This window comes from Bos grunniens, chromosome 12, assembly GCF_055505025.1.
Source record: "Bos grunniens cultivar Pamir isolate PY7600 chromosome 12, Bosgru_T2T1.0, whole genome shotgun sequence".
NCBI classification, from domain to species: domain Eukaryota; kingdom Metazoa; phylum Chordata; class Mammalia; order Artiodactyla; family Bovidae; genus Bos; species Bos grunniens.
This window is the reverse complement of record NC_141176.1, coordinates 78,730,717-78,755,886: the sequence shown is the minus strand read 5'-3', so window position 1 is coordinate 78,755,886 and position 25,170 is coordinate 78,730,717. Positions and strand designations below refer to the sequence as shown.

At 38.2% G+C, this 25,170-nt stretch overlaps 1 protein-coding gene across 1 annotated transcript in view; it reads left to right on the top strand.

Moving 5' to 3' along the window:
- The window catches only part of LOC147361955 (ATP-binding cassette sub-family C member 4-like), a 215,456-nt gene extending 190,491 nt beyond the window's left edge, over positions 1 to 24,965 (top strand). The window contains exons 30-31 of the mRNA XM_086330262.1: positions 8,282 to 8,416; positions 22,877 to 24,965. Coding sequence (XP_086186388.1) covers positions 8,282 to 8,416; positions 22,877 to 22,897 — 156 coding nt within the window. The 3' untranslated portion in view covers positions 22,898 to 24,965. The remainder of the gene's footprint in view (positions 1 to 8,281; positions 8,417 to 22,876) is intronic.
- Positions 24,966 to 25,170: the final 205 nt, after the last annotated feature.

The following is a 25,170-nucleotide window of genomic DNA, read 5'->3' as shown; positions in this document are numbered from 1 at the left end:
GTCATATGATATCGCTTACATGCAGAATTTAAAAAAAATAAAATAAAAAAATGATACAAATGAACTTATTTATAAAACAGAAACAAACTTACTAACATTGAGACCAGAGACCAAATTTATGGTTACCCAGGGGAATTGTGCAGGGAGGGATAGATTGAGAGTTTGGGACTGACATGCACATACTGCTCTATTTAAAATAGATGGCCAACAAGGACCTCCTGTATAGCATAGGAAACTCTGTTTAATGTTCTATGATGACTTGATTGGGAAAAAATTTTGAAAAAGAATGGAAACATGTATTTGATTCACTTTGCTGTAAACCTGAAACTACCACAACATTGTTAATCAACTATATTCCAATTTAATAAAAAGTTAAAAGTAAATATACTCCCATATAAAGTAAAAATTAAAAAAAGAAAATGAATCAAATTATTTTGCAATAGGTCCATTTAATTTTTATGTCTAAGACAGCTACCTAGATAAACACATCTTCATTGAGCTTATGTAACTGACTGACTTATCTCACTTAATGCATTTGTCCTTAACCAGTGGAGAGTGGCAAATGATTTGAGATTGGCATTCCTGGAGAGTTTCTCAGATCAAGGGATTGTTATCACACTAACTTAAATGTGTGGTTCAGTTTAGTTCAACTTGGGTTACAGGAAGAATGGGGAAAGAGTGAGAGATTATAGGAACATTTTCTTATAGATATAAAATATTAAAAAATAATTCAAAATTGTACCTATTTTTCTGTATATAAAATTTAGAGTTGCTTTATGTTTATGTGTTCTGAAATACCTAGAATCTTTGACAAAACTGGTAAGCATAGAGGCTACGTTGGTAAAATTCTATTCCTGGCCTTTTTTCAGTCTGTGTTCCAATGTAACTCTTGTAGCTCCTGACATAAGCATTGACCACACTGCACTCTGTTCCTGTCAGTGCCCCCTCCTCTCTGACTACCCCTTTTCTTTTTCTTCATGTCCAACATTTGACAATAAGTTTCAAGCCTTTATCTTCAACACTGGCTTGTTTGTCTTTCATTTTCCCTTTCACACTTCCTCTTGCCCACAGCCATCAGGCATGTGGTCCTCCATGTCCACATCTCTAATCCTGTCACCCCTGTATCCCACTGCCTCAGCGGCTTCCCTTGCCAGCTATATCCGTTCCCTCCTTGGTCTTATCCTACAGTCTTGCCAAATTACACCACTGGGCAGTCACCCTGTCATACCCTGAATTTAGTTTCCTTTGTTTTTAACTTTTAATCAGCATGTATTGTGTGCCTGATTCCTGTCATGTACAATGTCAGAGTCCTGAGATGCAAAGTGAACATAGAAAACCATATAAACCTGCTCTGGAGGAGATCCCAAGCTAGCGATCAACCCTCTTGGTCCATTTGGTTGCCTGTGTCTGGGACCCACCTCCAATTCTGCATGTTCAAGGCTATTCATTCTTCAAGGCCCAGCTCTCTGCTCTCTGTCCTCCCTGAAACGTGTCCTCCAAGCCTCTGGCCAGAAGTCATTTATTCTGTTACTCAACTCCTCCTTGTCATGTGTTTTTTTTCTTGCATTATAGACACTTAAGTGCCGGGGACCAGCCCCGGCTGATCCAGGGAATTCGAAGCGGGGACGGCGTCGGCGAGGATCAGGAAACAATTGCTTAATTAAACGTTAATTAAGGATATAAAGAGTAATAGAATGAGGATAGCTCAGTAGGAAAATTCAGTGGAGAAAAGAGGCTGAAATAAGGATAGCTCAGTGAGGAAATTCAGTGTAGCAAAGAGGCTGAATAATTCAGCCAGAAGGTAAGAGAAAGAACGACATGGTGAGACCAAGTTTCGGTGAACAAGGCCCGCACTTTATTTTTCAAAGTAGTTTTTATACCTTAAGTTATGCACAGAGGATAATGGAGGAAGGGGTAGAGTCTTGCAGCAAACCAGGCTTTCTTCCTGCAAACTTATCATATGCAAAAGTTTAGGTGATTTGCATCATCTTCTGGCCCAGAGGCCTTTTTCTCTAAAGGTGATTATTCTCAAGTCAGGCGCCAGCCTCTAAAAAGCATTAGATAAAGTTGCATTCCTACAGAGCAAAGGTGTGGTGGGCTATAACAAGAAAAAGAATTAACTCAAGGGTCCCAGGTTACAAACATTAAAGCTACTACTTACACCAACTATATTAATCAATACACTGCCAGGGACACAGCAGGTAAGGGATATGGAAACTTAGCAGCAAACATTGGCCCAACAAGTGAAAATCCCTTTACCAATACAATTTCTAATCAATCTTTTAACTACTCAAAAGAATCTGTGTTTAGACAGTTTAGAACATCTCCTGCCTCTCACAGTTGAGAGGCTCTGAACAATCACATGTGGCCGGAAAAACCTATTCAGGCAGGCTAGAGGATTTCCAAAGGAGTTTGTAGGTTAAACACTGTCACACCCAGGAATTATTAACTGGAGCTGTAAGCTAACTCTTTTTTCAGAGAGGTCGTGGGGGACAGCCCCCCGTAAAGTCAGAGGTGTAGGTGAGAGTGCAAAGCAGAAAGTAGGCAGACTCTGGTTTTGGGGGTAGATTGCTCGAGAATTTCCAGGGAGACTCCTGAGGCTTGATCCCGCCTTTGCGTATGCCAAGCCTCCTTCCTCATGACCTTTGCCAGAGGCGGAGCTCGCTCCCCGCACTTAAGGATTTTCTTCTCTCTCTCCTTTCAGTATAGGCTTCCTTATATATGTGTTTTCCTCTTCTAGAGCATCTGGCATAGTGCTATCAATGCAGTTAAATATGGTAAATGTTTGCTGAATAAATTTAGAAACTAATGAAAATTAACTTAAGTTTTCCTCAAATATGTTTTGACTGTGGGCCATTTCATATTTATTGTTCATGAAAGTTAAAACTAGTTTTCTTTTTTTGTGTGTGAATATATCCCAGGCACACAGTAAATAATTTGTGCCTGAGTATAATAAAATTACAGTTGAAAAGTAGACAGGATAAATGTTTATGTTTACATGCATATTTTCTTAAATTATAAACAAAGTTAATATTAGGTATTATCCATATGGAAAGATATTTTAGACTACTGAATATTAAACTTCTCATGTCTCTTATTTTACTTATGGTAAATAATTTAACAGTGTCTTTTACTTGTAACTCACATGCAGAGGAAGTAATGAAAGTTCAGTCCTAGATTCAAATCCCAGTTCTGCCATCTGCTGATTCTACTGCTTTGGCCAAAGTATTTAACTGCACATCAGTCTTCATCTGTGTCTGGTCATGAACTTGATAGACTGTCTTGCTCATCTTTGAATCTCCCATTCCTAGAACAGTGCTTTGGTGATAGACATTCAGTGCTTACAGGATGGATGAATGGATAGGGAAGATGGAAGGGAAAAAGGAAGGAATGGAAGAGTAGATTGATAGAAATCATGAGCCTTGTTTGTCTACTCTTGAGAGACATTCTTGAGAATTAACAATGATGATTATAAAGTATATGAAACAGTAAATCCTCAACTCACAGCTATTTTTATTTTCCATTCCAAATCCAAAGACTGCTATTTTAGTTATGGGATGCTTTCACGGATCTGATGGTTACTGTAGCCTTTGTTACACTCCATTTATATGGGAGGGCATCCCATCTCTCAAACCTTGTGAATCTGTCCACTTGAGGCTGTATTCATAATGCAGTTCACTTTAAGATACTGTACTTTGTTTAATGCCTATTAAAAGATTAATGAAGTGTATTGTATTTGCATTTTTAAAGTGTTTAAAAATTAAATTTTAAGTTCTTATAAATTATCAAGCATTGCAACAAACTATCACACTTCTGTCATTCCCCCACCTAAAACTGAAAATTCCCCTTATAAAATACAATGAGTTAGTAATGTCAACAACAAAAAAACTCACAATGTGAGAATTGTGAGTTGTTTCATATGGGGCAAAATGAGGACTGTGGCCCACAAGACAGCATTTCAGATCGCTCTGAGAAACTATTCCAAAGAGTAGAGGGTCAGTGTTAGATGTGATTGTAAAGCGGGATATGTGCAGTCAAGTACACCTTTTGGCAGAAGCTTGTTGCTAATCATGAAGAACAGATATTGCTGTTAATGGTTTTAGTGCTTTTCTAGATATGAGGAGATGCAAGTATTGGGCTAGATATGAGAAGATACAAGAATCAGGCTCACAAAAATCTTCTCCTAAAAGTATCTAAGTATCTGAAGATGTATTCTGCCAATTTTTCCCAGGGCACATAGTGTCTCATTCTGAGTCTTCACCCTGTACTCCTTTTAGGATGTGTTGAAGGTCAGTGGCTGAAGTGATTTGTGACCTAGTTCTCATAGAAGTAGAAGGCAAGTGCCAATTTTTAGTAGGCACTAGTACTGAAATGGCTCAAAGTGTTTTGACCAAAATGATCTTTCTACCATTTATATTATTAATCCAATTGTTTCTTGAGAGCACTAATTTTTTTTTTGGCTTTGAGTATTTTAGATATTAGCCAATTCTAATAACTACTCATCTCAGTGGCATTTATGTGTTTTAGACAATGTGAGAGAAATTGGAAAATTTACTATTCATTCAAATTTGAATAAAGTAGAAAGTTGGACAAGGACAAAATATTAATAATATTTTCATTAAAATATGTAAAGTCTTTATAGTCAGAGAACTCATTTTCACCAACTCTGAAGTGGTGATTCTTAAAGTTGTTGCTTTTGCGGAATGTAAAGTTGTTCATTGTATGAAGTAATGAATCTTTTGGTCTCAGGCGACTCAGCCTGCAGCAGCTTGAAGAAGGATTTTGGTTCCCTGGACAGAGATTGAAGTCAGGCTGAGGCAGAGAAAGCTCTGAATCCCAGGCACCAGGCCTCAAGGGCCAGTAGCCAGTGACAATGCCCTGGACTTCTGACTTTGTATAAATGAATTTACACAAGCAGATGGACAGTAGTGAAACAAAGTGCTCAGTAGGAGGGAAAATGATAACATGTAGATAGTCACATGGGCAAGCTCAGAAAAAGAGTGGTACACTTGTGATAGGTAAAATCACTTATATGGGGCATTTTTTCTGGGTTTCCTTTGGACAATCATCTTGTTTTATCTGACTCGGAGTCTGTACTTGGTTTATCTCAAGGTCCTCCCATGTGTGTGCATACATCCCTTAGGTAAGATGGATCCTGGAGAAGAGGCTTATGGGTAGGTTGACATCACCTACAGTGGCGTGGTGACCCCTCCCTTTTTGACCCTCAAGGAACATTTCTGCACATGTATAGGTAGGAAGGTCTTCTTAACCTTGAGAATGAGAAAATGTGGCCTGTTTATCTTTTATCTGGGCAGAGCTCAGCTTCTCCTCCCTCCTGCTATTGTCTTCTTCTTGGAGTATCTGTCCAGAGAGGACAAACTCCAGCTGGGCAGCCTGGGGCCCATCTGTCTGCTGCCCCAATTTCATACTTATTTACTTAGTCTTTGGCATGAGATAGACCTGTGTTTTAAAATTGTGTTTGTTTTTTTTTTCTTCTTCAATGTCAAAGGGAGTAGTTATATATTCTATGTTTAAGTAAAATTGCACATTGAGGGCATCTAAATTGGCATGCCAAATTATAGGACATTTTAATAATTAGGTGGATGTGACAGATTCAATTATTCTTCAATTCTTTTGAGAAAGATGCCTTTAGCAGTGATGCACAGTAGTTAAAAAAGGTTAGTGGGAAAATGGCCTTTATGAGACTGGATGAACAATTCCCACTAAATGACATAGGATGGATTAAGTACAATACCTAGATGTGAAACACAACCTGTGTCTTGCTTAGAGTTTCAGGGTATTTTCTTAAGATACATTTACTCTAGTAGTGGTAGTGGTAGTAGTCACTCAGTCATGCCTGATTCTTTGCAACCACATGGACTGTAGCTCGCCAGGTTCCTCTGTCCATGGGATTTCTCCAGGCAAGAATACTGGAGTGGGTAGGTATTCTCTTCTCTGGGGGATCTTCACAACCCAGGAATGGAACCTGGGTCTCCTACGTTGGAAGCATTTTCTTTACTGTCTAAGCTACCAGGAAACCACTTCACATCAAAACTGTTTTCCTGGGTACATCATGTAGGTCAATTGTTTCAGACTCTTCCTTCCCTCTGAAACTATTAAGCAAAGCCACCAACAGGTAGAAAGACAGAGTTAAGAGCCCCCTCCTCTCCCTTTCAGCATCCAATTAGTGGACATATTAATGAGCAATAAAGTGGCTGAAAAGTAGGCAGTTGGAAAAAGGAAAGAAGCAAGGAAAGATAATTTGTGACAAAAGAGATTTAGAGCCTCAGCAATCCAGACTGGGCTTCCCTGTGTGCTATGCCAGGCTGTGATCACTGGAATTTGGAGCCCAATTTCTTTCTTGCTTCTTTAGTCTTATCCAAAGAGAAAACTGGATTTCTACAGACTTATTCTATGCAAAGCAGCTCTGCTACAGCTGCTTAAGTAGGAGCTCTTTTTGCCAGCCTTTCACTCTCAGAATAATATACTACAACCACAGCCAAATTCAAGAAGTATCTTAACCTCTCTGACAAGAGATTTAGTGCTGTTTTCAGTTCAGTTCAGTCCGACTCTTTGCGATACCATGGACTGCAGCACGCAGGCCTCCCTGTCCATCACCAGTTCCTGGAGTTTACTCAAACTCTTGTCCATTGGGTCAGTGATGCCATCCAACCATCCCATCCTCTGTCATCCCCTTCTAATTCCACTTTCAATCTTTCCCAGCATCAGGGTCTTTTCAAATGAGTCAGTTCTTCACATCAGATAGCCAAAGTTCAGCTTTAGCATCAGTCCTTCCAATGAATATTCAGGGCTTATTTCCTTTAGGTTGGACTGGTTGGAGCTCCTTGCAGTTCCAAGGAACTCTCAAAAGTCTCCTCCAACACCACAGTTCAAAAGCATAGATTCTTCAGTGCTCAGCTTTCTTTATAGTCCAACTCTCATATCCATACATGACTACCGGGAAAACAGTATCTTTGACTAGATAGACCTTAGTTGCAAAGTAATGTCTCTGCTTTTAAATATGCTGTAAAGATTGCCCATAACTTTTATTCCAAGGAGCAAGTGTCTTTTAATTTCATGGCTGCAGTCACCATCTGCAGTGATTTTGGAGCTCCCCAAAATTAAGTCTGTCACAGTTTCCATTGTTTCCCCATCTATTTACCATGAAGTGATGGGACCTGATGCTATGATCTTAGTTTTATGAATGTTGGGTTTTAAGCCAACTTTTTCACTCTTTTCATTCACTTTCATCAAGAAGCTCTTTAGGTCTTCACTTACTGCCATAAGGGTGGTGTCATCTGCATATCTGAGGTTATTGATATTTCTCTCAGCAATCTTGACAACAGCTTGTGCTTCATCCATCCCAGCATTTCTCATGATGTATACTGCATATAAGTTAAATAATCAGAGGCCTCTCGCCTTCTGAGATGATCCACACTCTGTCCCTTGAGTGTGTTTCTGCTATAGCCACTCTTGCCTTTTGAGATGGCCTGCAGTCTGTCTATAGAATCTGTATGTATGTGTTCAGTCACTCAGTCATGTCCAACTCTTTGTGACCCCAAGGACTGTGGCCTGCCAGGCTCCTCTGTCCATGGGATTTTCCAGGCAAGAATACTGGAGTGGGTTGTCATTTCCTTCTCCAGGGAAACAAAACATAGTAATAGCTAAATCAGTGAATTCTTTGAAAATGAGGACTCAATAAAATTTAGCTGAAATAGAAGAATATGTCATGAAAACACTGTAAGAAGATAGTTTTCCTAAGATTTTGTGATTCTTGCTACAGTAAGGTAAAGAAGAAATCTGTGGACCAATATTCTAGAACATATTCTTAGGGCTTCCATATCATATAAGTACTGAGAGTGAAGTTTTTGACTAATAACTTTTTTTGGAACACATTCTTATCAAGTATACAATAGAGATACAACAGAATCTTTATCTCTATAAATAAATCCACTTCTTCACTATCACTTTGTCTCTCACTGAATTCTTTCTGAGCTGAGACATAAAGCACCTGAACTTCAGTACGTCCAGACACCAGGTGAGTGATTCTAATTAAAAGACCGTGGGTTCAAGTCCCAGTCGGAGGTTGCACAGTTTCATTAGGATTTTGCCTGGTAAAACAAGGTGATCAAACCATTTACACACCACAAGGCCTACCACCTAAATAGATTCTCTCCATTTTTCTCCTCCTGCCTCTTTCTAAAATATTGTCTGAGTTACTACAGTATGTTACTGGGATACATTGCATGCTGCTAATGGGTTTCTTTCTGCTGATTAACAGGTTTTGGATTCAGGGACAGTGAAAGAATACAGTCCACCACATGATTTGCTGCAAAACAGTAAGAGCCTATTTTACAAGATGGTGCAACAACTGGGTGGGGCTGAGGCCACTGCCCTCACTGAAAGAGCCAAACAGGTGAGGCTGCTGCAGGGAGTTGTAATTGAAGTTTGTCTCCAGGGTTCACACTCTTCACCTGATCTCCAACAGGCATCTGGTAACAAGCACTCTGTGCCCTTTTCAATCAGAAGCCTCTGGAGACTAAGCATCATGACTGAGTCTTAATAATACTTTTCAGGCTGAAGGCAGGTCTCCTGAGAATCTGCGGCAGTGCTGGGGGTGGGGTCAGAATGTGTGCAGTCATGTGTGCATGAGAGAGATTTTGTATTGCAGAGTCCAGGTGGTTGAACTCTGGCTTTAGATTCTTACAGAACACTTTGCAGATCCTTTACATTTCATTCTGATAGGTGCTCAGTACATTTTTTTCAAATTTAAATTTATTATTAATTGGATGATAATTGCTTTACAATATTGTGTTGATTTCTGCTGTATATCAACATGAATCACCCATGGTATGCATAAGTCCCCTCTCTCTTGAGTCTCCCTGCCACCACATTCCATCCTGCTAAGTTGTCACAGAGCAGTGGATTTGAGCTCCCTGCTGCTGCTGCTGCTGCTAAGTCGCTTCAGTCGTGTCTGACTCTGTGCGACCCCATAGACGGCCGCCCGCCAGGCTCAGCCATCCCTGGGATTCTCCAGGCAAGAACACTGGAGTGGGTTGCCATTTCCTTCTCCAGAGCTCCCTGCATGATACTGCAAATTTCCACTGGCTATGTCTGCATCTCCATTGCTGCTCTTCAGATAGGTTTATCAATACCATCTTTCTAGAGTCCATATATATGCACAAATATATATTTGTTTTTCTCTTTCTGACTGACTTCACTCTGTTTAATGTGTTCTTGGTTCATCCACCTCATTAGAATTGAGTCAAATGCATTCCTTTTTATGGCTGAGTAATATTGTGTATTACTCACACATCATGAGAGTACATCATGAGAAAAACTGGGCTGGAAGAAGCACAAGCTGGAATCAAGATTGCCGGGAGAAATATCAATAACCTCAGATATACAGATGACACCACCTTTATGGCAGAAAGTGAAGAAGAACTAAAAAGCCTCTTGATGAAAGTGAAAGAGGAGAGTGAAAAAGCTGGCTTAAAGCTCAACATTCAGAAAACTAAGATCATGGCATCTGGTCCCATCACTTCATGGTAAATAGATGGGGAAACAGAGGAAACAGTGTAAGACTTTATTTTTGGGGGCTCCAAAATCACTGAAGATGGTGATTGCAGCCATGAAATTAAAAGACACTTACTTCTTGAAAGGAAAGTTATGACCAACCTAGACAGCATATTAAAAGCAGAGACATTACTTTGTCAAAAAGTTCCGTCTAGTCAAGGATATGGTTTTTCCAGTAGTCATGTATGGATTTGAGAGTTGGACTGTGAAGAAAGCTAAGTGCTGAAGAATTGATGCTTTTGAACTGTGGTGTTGGAGAAGACTCTTGAGAGTCCCTTGGACTGCAAGGAGATCCAACCAGTCCATCCTAAAGGAGATCAGTCCTGGGTGTTCATTGGAAGGACTAATGTTGAAGTTGAAACTCCAATACTTTGGCCACGTCATGCAAAGAGTTGACTCATTGGAAAAGACCCTGATGCTGGGAGGGATTGAGGGCAGGAGGTGAAGCAGATGACAGAGGATGAGATGGCTGGATGGCATCACCGACTCGATGGACATGAGTTTGGGTAAACTCCTGGAGTTGGTGATGGACAGGGAGGCCTGGCATGCTGTGGTTCATGGGGTCGCAAAGAGTCAGACACAACTGAGCGACTGAACTGAACTGAATATTGTGTGTATGTACCACAACCCCTGTATTTATTCATCTGTTGATGGACATCTAGGTTGCCTTCATGTCCTAGCTATTGTAAATATGCTGCAGAGAACATTGTGGTACTTGTGTCTTTTTCAATGATGAAACCGTACCTCAGGGTGTATACCCAGTAGTGGGATTGTTGGGTCATACGGTAGTTTATTCCTAGTTTTTGAGGAATCTCCATACTGTTCTCCATAGTGGCCATATCAGTTTACATTCCCACCAAGAGTGCAAGAGAGTTCCCTTTGGTTCACACCCTCTCCAGCATTTGTTTGTAGATTTTCTGATGCTGGCCATTCTGAACAATGTGGTGTGATACCTGACTGTACTTTTGATTTGCATTTCTCTAATAATGAGAGATGTTAAGCATCTCTTCATATGTTTATTAGCAATTTGTATGTCTTCTTTAGAAAAGTCTCTGTTTAGGTTTTCTGCCCAATTTTTGATTGGGTAGTTTATTTTTTTGTTATTGAGCTGAATGAGCTGCTTATATATTTTGGAGGATAATCCTTTGTTAGTTGTTTCTTTTGTTATTATTTTCTCCCATTCTGAGGGTTGTCTTTTCACCTTGCTTATAGTTTCCGTCACAGTGCAAAAGCTTTTAAGTAGGTGCCATTTGTTTTCTTTTGCTTTTATTTCCATTACTCGAAGAGGCTCTTGTCAAAGAGTGTTCTGCCTATGTTTTTCTCTAAGAGTTTTTATAGTTTCTGGTCCTACATTTAGGTCTTTAATCCAATTTGAGTTTCTTTTTAATGTATGGTGTTAGGGAGTGTTCTAATTTCATTCTTTTATATGTAGATGTCCAGTTTTCCCAGCACCACTTATTGAAGAAACTGTCTTTTCTCCATTGTATGTTCTTGCCTCCTTTGTTAAAGATAAAGTGCCCACAGGTGCCTGGGTTTATCTCTGAGCTTTCCATCCTCTTCCACTGGTCTGCGTTTCTGTTTTTGTGCCAGTACTCTGCTGTCTGATGACTTTAGCTTTATAGACTGAAGTCAGGAAGGTTGATCCCTCCAGTTCCATTCTTCTTTCTCAAGATTGTTTTGGCTCTCAGTACATTTTGGATGTAAGTGCCATCAAGGAACAGCTAGTTGACAAGTCTAGACAGCATATGGAAAAGCAGAGACATCATTTTGCCCACAAAAGTCCATATAGTCAAATTATAGCTTTTCCAATTGTTATGTATGGATGTGAGAGTTAGTCCATAAAGAAGGCTGAGCCCTAAAGAATTAATGCTTTTGAATTGTGGTGCTGGAGAAGACTTTAGAGAGCTCCTTGGCCTGCAAAGAGATTAAACCAGTCAATCCTAAAGGAGATCAATCCTGAATATTCATTGGAAAGACTGATATTGAAGCTGAAGCTCCAATAATTTGGCCACCTGATGTGAAAATCCAACTCTTTCGAAAAGACTGATGCTGGGAAAGATTGAATGCAAAAGGAGAAGAGAGGCAGATTACATGATGGTTAGATAGCATCACGGACACAATGGATTGAGCAAACTCCAGGAGACAATGGAGGACAGAGGAGCCTGGCATGCTATAGTCCATGTGGTCACAAAGAATCAGACATAACCTAGCAACTGAACAACAAAAACACACAAATGTAGCTTACCAATAAATATTGTTAAATTAGTTGCAAGATTGTTAGGCCAGGAATCAACAAGCTTTTTAATTCTATGACCTATGCCTCTTTTTATACAAATATTACAGTTGATTTGAAACACTGAAAGAACAGATTTCTAATTCTGTGTCTGCTACAAACTAGCATAACATTAATTATGTGTATAGAGCCACTATATATGTGACTTTTGTGGGCAAAGTGATGTCTCTGTTTTTCCATATGCTGTCTAGGTTTGTCATATCTTTCCTTCCAAGGAGCAAGCATCTTTTAACTTCCTGGGTGTAGTCACTGTCCACAGTGATTTTGGAGCCTAAGAAAATAAAGTCTGTCACTGCTTCCACTTTTACTCTTCCTATTTGCAATGAAGTGATGGAACAGGATGCCATGATCTTAGTGTTTTAATGATGAGTGGCAAGGTATATGGTTATGTATATAGGGCCACCTTCCTCTTAAGGCACTTCCTCATCTTAAATACAGGTGTTGAAGCCAATATCTTATGTTATCTGGACCCATCTAGAATTCAGTAATCTATTTCTCACTACTCAATGTTTGATTATATGTAATGAAAACACATTTTTAAATTGAGGATTTTGATACATAGTTGGGGATATATCCCTCTGATGTGAAATGCCTAAGGTCAAAAGAACAAAAGGGTTTGTGGGATTTCTGGCTGTTTTGTGGTTAGGTTTACAGGGACTCACAAATATTTGTCATAACTTAGGAGGGAAGCTCTAAATGGGAGACACTATAGTGGAGGAAAGTGCTCTGTGAATTTCAGGCATAAAAAATATAGGGCTCCAAGTGCAGTTTCCCTATATTTGCATAAAATGTAAGTACTTCTGAAAAGCTCAGAACACAATCTTTGTTGTCCCCAATCTAGGCTTGAACAAGCCAAATTTGTCAACTCTTCCAACAGCTCTGTGATCATGGACAATTTCCTACCCTCTGAACAGTGGAAAGTACAGATCTTCTTCTAAGGAGAAAGAATAAGAAGAAACATTGACAGAGGGAATAAAAGCTATTTTCTATTTATTTTTATGTTTTTAGGCTGTCACCTCAGTTATCACATTTTTTCAATGAGACCTCAGTTATCACATTTGTACAGTCAATTACTATCACCTCACCTATGCTAGAAAGATTCTACGTGACCTGAATGTTACTCTTTGAGCACCTTTCTCACATCATATACAGTGCTTAGTGCTCTCACACACCTCATCTCTGAGAAAATGCTTTGCATACCTTTAAACACCATCCAGACTATAGAATTAAGGTATTGTGAATTCATAACTTATTCTGGTGACAACTTCCATCTTCCAGAAGATATAGGAAGCATAAGGGGGTAACTGGAACTAATTCTTCTGGTTTGTTTTGGGAGTTGAATCTGAACTTTACTGGTGGGACCCAAATTTAAAATCAGAGCAGCACATTTGAGGAACAAGTCACTGCATACAATATTAAAGAGTAGAAATGCAATTGTAGAGGCATTTCACACATAGAAAGTAATAAAGCAAAGACTGAGCAAGCAGATGGTATCATCACAGGAAAGGAGATTTCTAGAGTGCTAAATTGAGGTTTTGGTAGAGCAAACAGACCAACTCTCTAACTGGACGTAATACTAAACAACAAAGACTTATGGAGAAAATGATATTAGTATCATGTATGATTTTTCTTCACAAATTAGAAAACACAGGTGACCTACACTTTTTCCCAGTAGATCTTTCTAGATCCAATGAACAATATTCCACCTTTCTTCCCTCCAACTCTCATATTTCATAGCTTTCCTTCCAAGGAGCAAGCGTCTTTTAATTTCTTGACTGTAGTCATTGTCCACAGTGAATTTGAAACCCAAGAAAATCTGTCACTGCTTCCACTGTTACCCTGTCTATTTGCAATGAAGTGATGGGACAGGATGTGATTATCTTACTGTTTTTAATGTTGAGTGGCAAGCCAGCTTTTCACTCTCCTTTTTCACCCTCATCAAGAGGCTCTTTTAGCTTCTCTCCACTTACTACCATTAGAATGGTATCATCTGCCTATCTGAGATTGTTGTTATTTCTCCCGGCATTCTTGATTCCAACTCGTGACTCACCCAACCTGGCATTTCACATGATCTACCCTGCATTTAAGTTAAATAAACAGAGTGACAATATATAGCCTTGATGTACTCCTTTCCCAGTTTTGAACCAGTCCATTTTTCCATGTCTGGTTCTAACTGTTTCTTCTGGACCTGCCTACAGGTTTCTCAGGAGGCAGGTAAAGTGGACTGGTACTTCCATCTCTTAAAGAATTTTCTACAGTTTGTTGTCGTCCACACAGTCAAAGGCTTTAGTGTAGTCAAAGAAGCAGAAGTAGATGTTTTACTGGGACCCCTTGCTTTCTCCATGATCCAACAAATGTTGGCAATTTGATCTATAGTTCCTCTGCCTTTTCTAAACTTATCTTGTATGTCTGTAAGTTCTTGGTTTATGTACTGCAGAAGCCTAGCTTAAAGGATTTTGAACATAACCTTGCTAGCATGGGAAATGAGTGCAGCTGTGCAGTGATTTGAACATTCTTTGGCATTGCTCTACTTTGGAATTAGAATAAAAATTGACCTTTCCCAGTCCTGTGGCAGCTGCTGTTTTCCAAATTTGCCCTATTGAGTGCAGTACTTTAGCAGCAGTATCTTTTAAGATTTTAAATAGCTCAGCTAGAATTCCAACACCTTCACTGGTTTTGGTCATAGGAATGCTTCCTAAAACCCACCGACTTCACACTCCAGGATATCCAGTTCTAGGTGAGTGACCACACCATTGTGATTATCTGGATGGTTAAGACCTTTCTTGTATAGTTCTTCTGTGTATTCTTGCCACTTCTTAATCTCTTCTGCTTCTGTTAGGTCCTTGAGTTTTCTGTCCCTTATCATGCCCATCCTTGCATGAAATGTTTCCTTGATAGCTCCAATTTTCTTGAAAGAGATCTCTAGTCTTTCCCATTCTTTTCCTCCCTTTCTTTGCATTGTTCATTTAAGAAGACCTTCTTTTCTCTCCTTGTTATTCTGTGGAAACTCTGCATTCAGTTATATATATCTTTCTCTTTCTCCTTTGCCTTTTGCTTCTCTTCTTTCCCTGGCTATTTGTGAAGGCTCCTCAGACAACCACTTTGCCTTCTTGCATTTCTTTTTCTTTGGGATGGTTTTGATCACTACCTCCCATACACTGTTACAGACCTCCGTTCATAGTTCTTCAGATGCTCTGTCTACCAGATCTTATCCTTCGAATCTATTCATCACCTCCACTGTATAATTATAAGAGATTTGATTTAGGTCATAGCTGAATTGCCTAGTGATTTTCTCTACTTCCTTCTATTTACGTTTGAATTTTGCAATAAGCAGCTGATGACCTGAGTCACAGTCAGCTCCAGTTCTTGTTTTGCTGACCGTGTAGAGTTTCTCCATCTTTGACTGCAAAGAACATAATCATCTGATTTCAATTTTGACCAGCTGGTGATGTCCATGTGCACAGTCATCTGCTGGGCTGTTGGAAAAGGGTGTTTGCTTGACTAATATGTTCTTTTGGCAAAACTTTGTTAGCCTTTGTCCTGCTTCATTTTGTACTCCAAGGCCAAACTTGCCTATTACATTAGGTATCTCTTGACTTCCTATCTTTGCGTTCCAATCCCCTATGATGAAAAGGATGTCTTTTTTTTTTTTTTTTTTAATGTTGGTTCTAGGTCTTGTAGGTCTTCATAGAACCAGTCAGCTTTAGCTTCTTTGGCATCAGTGGTTGGGTCATAGACTTGGATTACATGTTGAATGGTTTGTTTTGGAAACGAACCAAGATCATTGTTATTTTTGAGATTGCACCCAAGTACTACATTTTGGACTCTTTTGTTGACCACGAGGGCTACTATATTTCTCTTAAGGGATTCTTGTCCACAGTTGTACATATGATGGTCATCTGAGTTAGATTCACCTGTTCCTTTCCAGTTTAGTTCACTGACTTCTAAAATGTTGATGTTCACTCTTGCCATCTCCTGTTTGACCACTTTGAATTTACCTTGATTTTTGGACCTAACATGCCAGGTTCTTATGCAATATTGTTCTTTATAGCATCAAACTTCACTTTCCCCAGCAGATGCATCCACTACTGAGCATCGTTTCCACTTTGGCCCAGTACTTAATTCATCCTGGAGCTATTAGCAATTGTTGTCCCCTCTTCCTCAGTAGCTTATTGGACAGCTTCCAACCCGAGGGGCTCATCTTCTGGTGTCATACTTTTTGCCTTTTCATACTGTTCATGGGGTTCTCCAGGCAAGAATACTGGAGTGGGTTGCCATTTCCTTCTCCAGGAAATATACACAAACTACATTTGTGTGTTGTTGTTGTTGTTCAGTCAGTCATGTCCAACTATTTGTGTAGTTCTTTATAATTTATTTTACATAGTTCTTACATGAATGACTTCACTTTATTCTCATGATGGTCTTTTATTTTTAGTCCCACACCACGGATGAGGTGACTGGGTCAAGGGTTCACTGAAGGTCAGAGAGCTGGTCCAGGGAGCACATTATTTATGTATTTTATAGATCCTATACTACTTTATTATTATTGTTATTCCTTCTGCTTTCCTTTGGATTAAGTGATTTTTTCTAGGTCATATATTAATATTTGCAGGGCATCACTTCAAGCTAGAGGGGATTCTCTCTATTTAGTACAGAATCTTCTTATAACCAAAAGAGAGAGAGAGAGACAGAGAGGATAAGCCAGCTAGAGAGAAATTGAGAATGAATATTCCCTAGCCTGCAGACCTGGGTGGTTTACAATCATGCTTGCGTTTCAGAATTTCTCTTCTCCAAGGTCCTTCACAGTGTATATGTTTCACACAAACACAGTGGTTTTTTTTTTTTTTTATGATACCTCATTGAAATACCTTAGAATTCACCAGTTAGTTGGAGAACTGCCCACTCATGATAGCTGAGATCTGTTTCTCTTAGGTAGCCTCTGTTTGTCTTGCCACAGCTGATTGTATCCTGTTGTCTAAGGCAGCCTGTTGAGATCTTTTTGTCTTTTGAAGTTTCAAATGACTCCTGATTTCATCAAGGATTACCCTTATTTTTTATCTACCAATATCTTTGCTGTTTAGGGTGATTTCTGAGAGGATAAGGGGAGAGAAAATTCACTATTCAGTTAATCAAAAAGCAGAAATCTTAACTCTCTAATACTCTTTAACTTTGATAATATACCTGCCAATATGTATACAAAGTTGCATGCATATTAAGTTGCTTCAGTTGTGTCCAACTCTTTGTGATGCCATGGACTATAATCGGCCAGGCTCTTCTGTCTATGGGATTTTCCAGGCAAGACTACTGGAGTGGATTGCCATTTCCTTCTACAGGGGAATTTTCCAGGCTCAAGGATTGAACCCACATCTCCTGAGGCTCCTGCATTGGCAGCAGATTCTTTATCATTAGCGCTAGCTGGGAAGACTGTACACAAAGTTAGACTTGCTTTAAAGATGAGAAATTTTAGAGGAGAACATAGGCAAAACACTCTCCAACATACATCACAGCAGGATCCTCTATGACCCATCTCCCAGAATATTGGAAATAAAAGCAAAAATAAACAAATGGGACCTAATTAAACTTAAAAGCTTCTGCACATCAAAGGAAACTATTAGGAAGGTGAAAAGGCAGCCTTCAGAATGGGAGAAAATAATAGCAAATGAAGCAACTGACAAACAACTAATCTCAAAAATATACAAGCAACTCCTATAGCTCAACTCCAGAAAAATAAATGACCCAATCAAAAAATGGGCCAAAGAACTAAATAGACATTTCTCCAAAGAAGACATACAGATGGCTAACAAACACATGAAAAGATGCTCAACATCACTCATTATCAGAGAAATGCAAATCAAAACCACTATGAGGTACCATTTCACGCCAGTCAGAATGGCTGTGATCCAAAAGTCTACAAGCAATAAATGCTGGAGAGGGTGTGGAGAAAAGGGAACCCTCTTACACTGTTGGTGGGAATGCAAACTAGTCCAGCCACTATGGAGAACAGTGTGGAGATTCCTTAAAAAACTGGAAATAGAACTGCCTTATGATCCAGCAATCCCACTGCTGGGCATACATACTGAGGAAACCAGAAGGGAAAAAGACACATGTACCCCAATGTTCATCGCAGCCCTGTTTATAATAGCCAGGACATGGAAGCAACCTAGGTGTCCATCAGCAGATGAATGGATAAGAAAGCTGTGGTACATATAACAATGGAGTATTACTCAGCCATTGAAAAGAATACATTTGAATCAGTTCTAATGAGGTGGATGAAACTGGAGCCTATTATACAGAGTGAAGTAAGCCAGAAAGAAAAACACCAATACAGTATACTAACACATATATATGGAATTTAGAAAGATGGTAACAATAACCCTGTGTACGAGACAGCAAAAGAGACACTAATGTATAGATCAGTCTTATGGACTCTGTGGGAGAGGGAGAGGGTGGGGAGATTTGGGAGAATGGCAATGAAACATGTATAATATCATGTATGAAACGAGTTGCCAGTCCAGGTTCAATGCATGATACTGGATGCTTAGGGCTGGTGCACTGGGATGACCCAGAGGGATGGTATGGGGAGGGAGGAGGGAGGAGGCTTCAGGATGGGGAACACAGGTATACCTGTGGCTGATTCATTTCGGTATTTGGCAAAACTAATACAATATTGTAAAGTTTAAAAAGAAAATAAAATTTAAAAAAAATAAAGAAAGAAAGAAAAAAAAATAAAGATGAGAAATTTAACCTAGAGTAATGGAAGCAAAAGCAAAAGTAAAAAAGTGGGACCTAAGCAACTTAAAAGCTTTTGCAGAGCAAAGGAAACCGTAAACAGAGTGAAAAGACAGTCTATGGAGTGGGAGAAAATAGTTGTAAACTATGAGACTGACAACAGCTTAATTTCCAAAATATATGAAAAGTTCTTACAACTCATAAACAACAAAAAAATACAACTCAATAGAAAAACGGGCATAAGAACTAAACAGACATTTCTTCAAAGAAGATGTACAGATGGTCAACAGCCACATGAAAAGATGCTCAACATCATTAATGATTAGGAAATCCAGTTCAAAACTATAATGAGGTATCACCTCACACTGGTCAGAATGGACATCATTTAGAAGTCTACAAATAATAAATGATGAAGAGGGTATAAAAAAAGGTACCTTCTTATATTGTTGATGTGATTACAAATTGGTACAGTCACAGTATGGAATTGCAGAACAGTATGGAAATTCCAGATTGCAGAACAGTCTGGAAATTCCTCAAAAAAACTAAAAATAGAGTTGCCATTTTATCCAGCAATCCCACTCCTGGGAATATCCCCAGACAAAACTATAATTCAAAAAGATACATGCATCCTTGTGTTCATAGCAGCAGTACTAAGAATAACCAAGATGTGAAAGCAACCTAAATGCCTGCTGGCAGATGAACGGGTGAAGAAGATACAGTATTACAGTATGTGTATATACATATACATACATCTTCTTTATCTATTCATTCATCTAGGTTTGTGATACATACATATATAGACACATGCATATACGGTATATACACATACAATGGAATATTATTCAGCCACGAAAGAGAATGAAATAATGCCACTTGCAGTAACATGGATGGACCTAGAGATTATCATACTGTGTGAAGCAGAGAAAGACAAAAATCATATAGCACTTATATGTGGAATTAATTAAAAAAAATGAACTTATTTATAAAACTCACAGAAATAGAAAATGAACTTAAGGTTAATAAAAGGGAAAGGAGAGAGAGGGATAAATTAGAAGTTTAGGATTATCAGATACATACTTTCACATATAAAATAGACAATGACCTACTGTATAACATCAGGAACTATATTCAATATGTTGTAATAACCTACAATGGAAAAAGAATCTGAAAAAGAATGTGTGTGTATAAGTGAACCACTTTGCTGTACACTAGAAACTAAAACACTGTAAATCAGCTATATACTTCAATGAAATAATTATTTAGCCAATTAATTAAAAAGAGAGGAGTTTGAGGATTATTGGGATTGAAGTAGGGCCATGTAGCTCAGTAAGAATGAATGGTCAGAGTCTTGAGCCATAATTCTCTATATATTGAACCATTGATTCAGTATATTCAATATATTGATTCCTTTATCCATGCAGGAAAGCTTTTATTGCTCTATTGCTTTTAGTGATATCTAATTCCATGATAGTAGCTTTGTTTACAAGGTGGAGTGTAAATACTAAATTTCAACCTATACTGGAGGAACTATAATGAGCTAAACCCAAGAGAAGAACCGAAAATGATTCAAGAAACCCAGTATTGGGTCCTTTGTTCTGCTTGCCTTGAATTTCAACTTTTTTGACATCATCTTTTTTAATCTTCATAACCATGCTGAGCTGCCAGTATTATCCTTTAGATGGAGAAACTGAGTTAGGAGAACCTAAATGACTTCTTAAAGTCCCAGGTTAGAAAGTGTTAGTAATCCTTTATCATATTAAGTGAATTAATTGTGTCTTAACTTCTACTCTGGGCTTCTGTAAAGATAAAATCAAATGATTAACAAAAGGGCTTCCCAGATGTTTTGCTTTCATCCCATAAATCATGTGATATTGCTACTTTCTGTGGACTAAGGGGCCACATCTCTGAGCAGCATTGTAATCACACCCAACACTTAGTTCAGCCTGTTTTCAACCTGCAGTTTGTAGCCATCTCTTAGTTCCTATGAGGTAGGTCACTGTCTTGTTTCACCAATGAGGCAGCTGGTGCAGAGTGAGCTTAAATGATCTTTCCAGGGTCAGCAGTGGTCCCAAGAGAGAGATGTGAGACTGGGCTTCTCCATGCCAGGCTCAGCAGAGACCATGAGGTCTCTGCTAACAAGTGTTCAGTCACCTCAACGCCCTTCGTAACCTACTCTTGAAAAAGATGCCTTCTCTCACTCCTGCTGTCAGCCAGAGTGTGGTCTACACCAGGACAACAGATGGGAGAGAGGAAGGTCAAATCAAGGATTTTATACACAGGAAGCTTGTTTCATTATTTAGTTTCAAGTATTTTAGACTATGAAGTGAAAATCATTTTGGTTAAAAGTTGCTGCTAATAACATTTTTTAAAATAAAAAAATTATTTTGAGAAGGGCTACAGGGGAAGGAGCCAGCTAGTTTTGGGAGGACTGTCAACCAGAAGAAAAAGAATTATATTTCCATGTGTTTTTTTTTTTTTTTTTCATGTGTTCTTTTGGCTGTTTTTAGTTTCACAAAGAGAGTACATAAATATATAACCATACAAGCATGGCTAGCTTAAAAAAATGGAGGAGAGAGATGATACGCAATTAGCTCCCAAAAGCCTGACTTTTAAATCCTTGCATTTTGAATCAAAATAGTCTCAGATTTCACCCAGTGGAATCCAGGTATTTTTGGAGAATTTTATTTTTCTCCTTAAGTGGTCTTTTAATATATAGACCACTTAAGGGGTCTATATATAGTGGTCTTTTAGTATATAATTTCATATGCAGTGCTGTTTTGAGGGTAGCAAGTATGCAAGCAAGAAGAGGAAAAGAAAGTACACCTAATATGAAGGTAGGGGTCTCAGAACTTTGGTATTCATGTATGAAGTCCATTATCTCTCATGATAACTTTGTTAACAACCTCCACAAATGAACTTGGAGTCATCTTTTGTAAAATAGATCTGGAATCATATGACAAGAATGAGTCTCACATAGATGGTACATTTTCTGGTTTAAAGACAAAAGTTTTCACATTCTTCTTTGGGGAAAAATTACTTTTGAAGTCTTTTCTTCACCCAGACACTTTTAGAGATAAGAGCTCACAAGTCTTGACATTATTTCATTTTGTTATGTGCATCTGTCAAGAAACTGAGATAGGATACAGCTACTCAAAAGTGATGGTTGTGAAACAGTGAAACTTGACAGCATTTCATTTCCTTTGTGTTCTGATTATACATTCATCAGAAAGCCTGTCTCTTCCAGTTCAGCTAGAAATTGATAGAATTCAAAAAATCAAGCTAGCAAAGAACTGTCCTATTTTGGGTATCATCTTACATTTTAGAGAAGTTGCTTGGTTGAGTCATTGTTAAAGCTTCAGATTCTTCTTTCATTCTTGGGACCAATTATTCACAGATCACATTTCTATAGGCCGTCTAATAGCTTTTGCCACACAAATTAAATGCCAGGATATTATGAAATATATTTCATATATATATGTCAATATATTTCATATATATATATCAATATATTTCATATATCATAGAAGGCAATGGCGACCCAACTCCAGTGCTCTTGCCTGGAAAATCCCATGGACGGAGGAGCCTGATAGGCTGCAGTCCATGGGGTCGCTGAGTCGGACACAACTGAGTGACTTCACTTTCACTTTTCACTTTCATGCACTGGAGAAGGAAATGGCAACCCACTCCAGTGTTCTTGCCTGGAGAATCCCAGGGATGGGGGAGCCTGGTGGGCTGCCGTCTATGGCATTGCGGAGAGTTGGACACGACTGAAGCAACTCAGCAGCAGCAGCAGCATATTTCATATATATGTCATTCAGAATTTATAAAATATAGGGATTACAACTGGATGCTAACCTGCAGATTTATTGAGCTCATTTTATGTGTGAAAATGAGAAACCCTCGTGCAGAAGCTGGATTTCCTAGACTCTTTGTCAGTCTGTTTTTAATTTATCTTCAGATTTTGAGTCAGTAAAATGATTTTGCTTTTTAATTTACTATAGTAAAAAAGCATATCTGTGAATTAGAATGATAAGAACTCTAGTGAATCTACAGGTTATTTGGCATTAAGCCCAGCCCCACTGAGGATTCTAATGGGACTACTTCCTCCATAGAATAAGCACATCCCTGGTTTTTAAAATTTTGCCTCCAGTAGCTATGTGATTGTTTAATATGAAGATGTGGACATCTTCCACATGTATTCCAAATGTGTTGCCTTAGAAAGGAAGACTTTAAAATGCTTAACATTTTGTTTTTTAATCTGTTCTTTTTCCCCTTCAGGCACATACCAAAAAGAAATAACCAGATGTTACTCACAGTGGCCGTGTGGTTATGAATGATTCCAATGGACAGCCCTCAGCCTTAATGATTGTTGAGTCAGCACTGTGATTCTACCATGATGTCAAGTCTATTCCAAAGGTGTTTTTCCAATAGTTTATGCACTGTAAAAACTATATTATACTTTTTTTTACACTAGTCCCAAATATTTACTCATAGATATTAGTTATTTGGACTTCTTTTCTCCAATTTTACCCAATGGTTTCAAGCTCTAACAAAATGATTTATTATTTTTATTTATATATTATACTATTTTTTTCTTATCCAAATCAGAGGTGAAGTCCACCAGTGAAAGCTGTCTACCAGGTTTAGTGCCTTGAGAGACTCCAGAACCAAAACTCATTTTATGAGGTATAAAGAAAGTTGTCACAGATGTCTTTTACTGTTCCTAACATTACATATTACTTTCCAATTTTATCAGGGCTTCTATTTACTTGAAGACCATGTGAAGTCACCATTTGTTTTACCACTTTCTTTAACAGTGCTAGCATCCATTATTGCACATAAATATCTCTGATTAAAGTAGAGATATACAAAAGAAAAACAAAAAAATATAGTTTATGTGAGATAGGAAAGAGAGGTATCCTCTGCCCAAATTTAAAAGACACTTAATTTAAAATATGTAAATATAATATTTGATTATATGTTCTAAAACAGAAGGAAGAGAAAATATGCTTTCTGAAAATAGGAGCCCTTCTAGGTGATCATGTCTTCTAGATGGAGAATTGTATTGTATTCTATATTTTACACTTTTTAAATTTATAACATAAAATTTTCTATGATAACCATTTTAATATACAATTCACTGCATTAGCTGGAGAAGGCAATGGCACCCCACTCCAGTACTCTTGCCTGGAAAATCCCATGGATGGAGGAGCCTGGTGGGCTGCAGTCCATGGGGTCGCTGGGAGTCTGATAGACTGAGCGACTTCACTTTCACTTTTTCACTTTCTTACATTGGAGAAGGAAATGGCAACCCACTCTAGTGTTCTTGCCTGGAGAATCCCAGAGACGGGGGAGCCTGATGGGCTGCCATCTATGGGGTCATACAGAGTCAGACACGACTGAAGTGACCTAGCAGCAGCAGTAGCAGCACTGCATTAGCCACATTCACAGTGTCATGAAACCATCACCATCTAGTTTATTTTTAGTGATTATTTTAGACCACTCAGTATTAGACCACTATTATTTCTACAGTCATTTTTGGTAATTTTCATTTTTTATGAATTAATCTATTTAATGTGAGTTTTCAGCTTGATTGACTTAAAATTATTCATAAAATCTTAAATGTTTAATATCTAAGTAGCTATAATTGGGTTCTATTTTGCTTTTTAATTTTCTTTGAGCCTTGCTTTTTTTCTTGAATAATCTTGCTTGATTTTTTCCTATTAATTTTCAAAGAATCAAATTCTGTGCTTGATTGATTCTTTCTGATTTTATGTTTTCTAGCTCATTATATTCTTCCATTCCTTCAACTTTTCTTCATTTGAGTTTTTTCTTCTAAATTCTTCAATTGGAAACATATTAATTTTTAAACTTTTTTTTCCCCTATGCAAGTACATAAAACCTACTTTTTTATTCCATTTAAAGGCCCACTTTAGCTGTAGCCCACAAGTTTTGGTACTGAGCACTGATCAATAATCATAGTGTTATGTATTTTCAATTATTAATTTGATTCATTATTATATATTTCACTCATGAGTTATTCATCAGTGTAATGTTCTCTAAACTCCAAATACTAATAGCTACTTTTCTCTTATATTAGCCATGTAAATTGCTAACAGTCAACCTTTATTAGCTCATAAAAATAGCAGTTTCTTACGATTCGATGTAATAGTTTTCTTTTGATATTAATATATAACAACTTCATTTTGGTCAGAGAACATTAGAGTGAGGATTTTAAATGAAAGGTTTAAAATATTGACACACAAAGTCCTTGTTTCCACCATTTTTGTTTTCTATTTGTGGGATTTTAAAATGTTATGTGTATAACCAGAAATTTTCAAATAAAAATCCTTCTCAAATTCTAGAATGTTTTTGATGTATGTTACAGATTGGTTCTTTGGGATATAGACTCAGATGGAGTTTAGTGTTGGGATATTTATTAGGGGTGTTGTTGGAATTAGCTCTCATGGAATTAAGAGTGAAGAAACTGGATAGAGCAGAGGGAAAAACCAAGCTGGATCATGGGCCAGATGACCTTAGCTGACCCTTGAGGGCTCTGGAGTGACGATGGC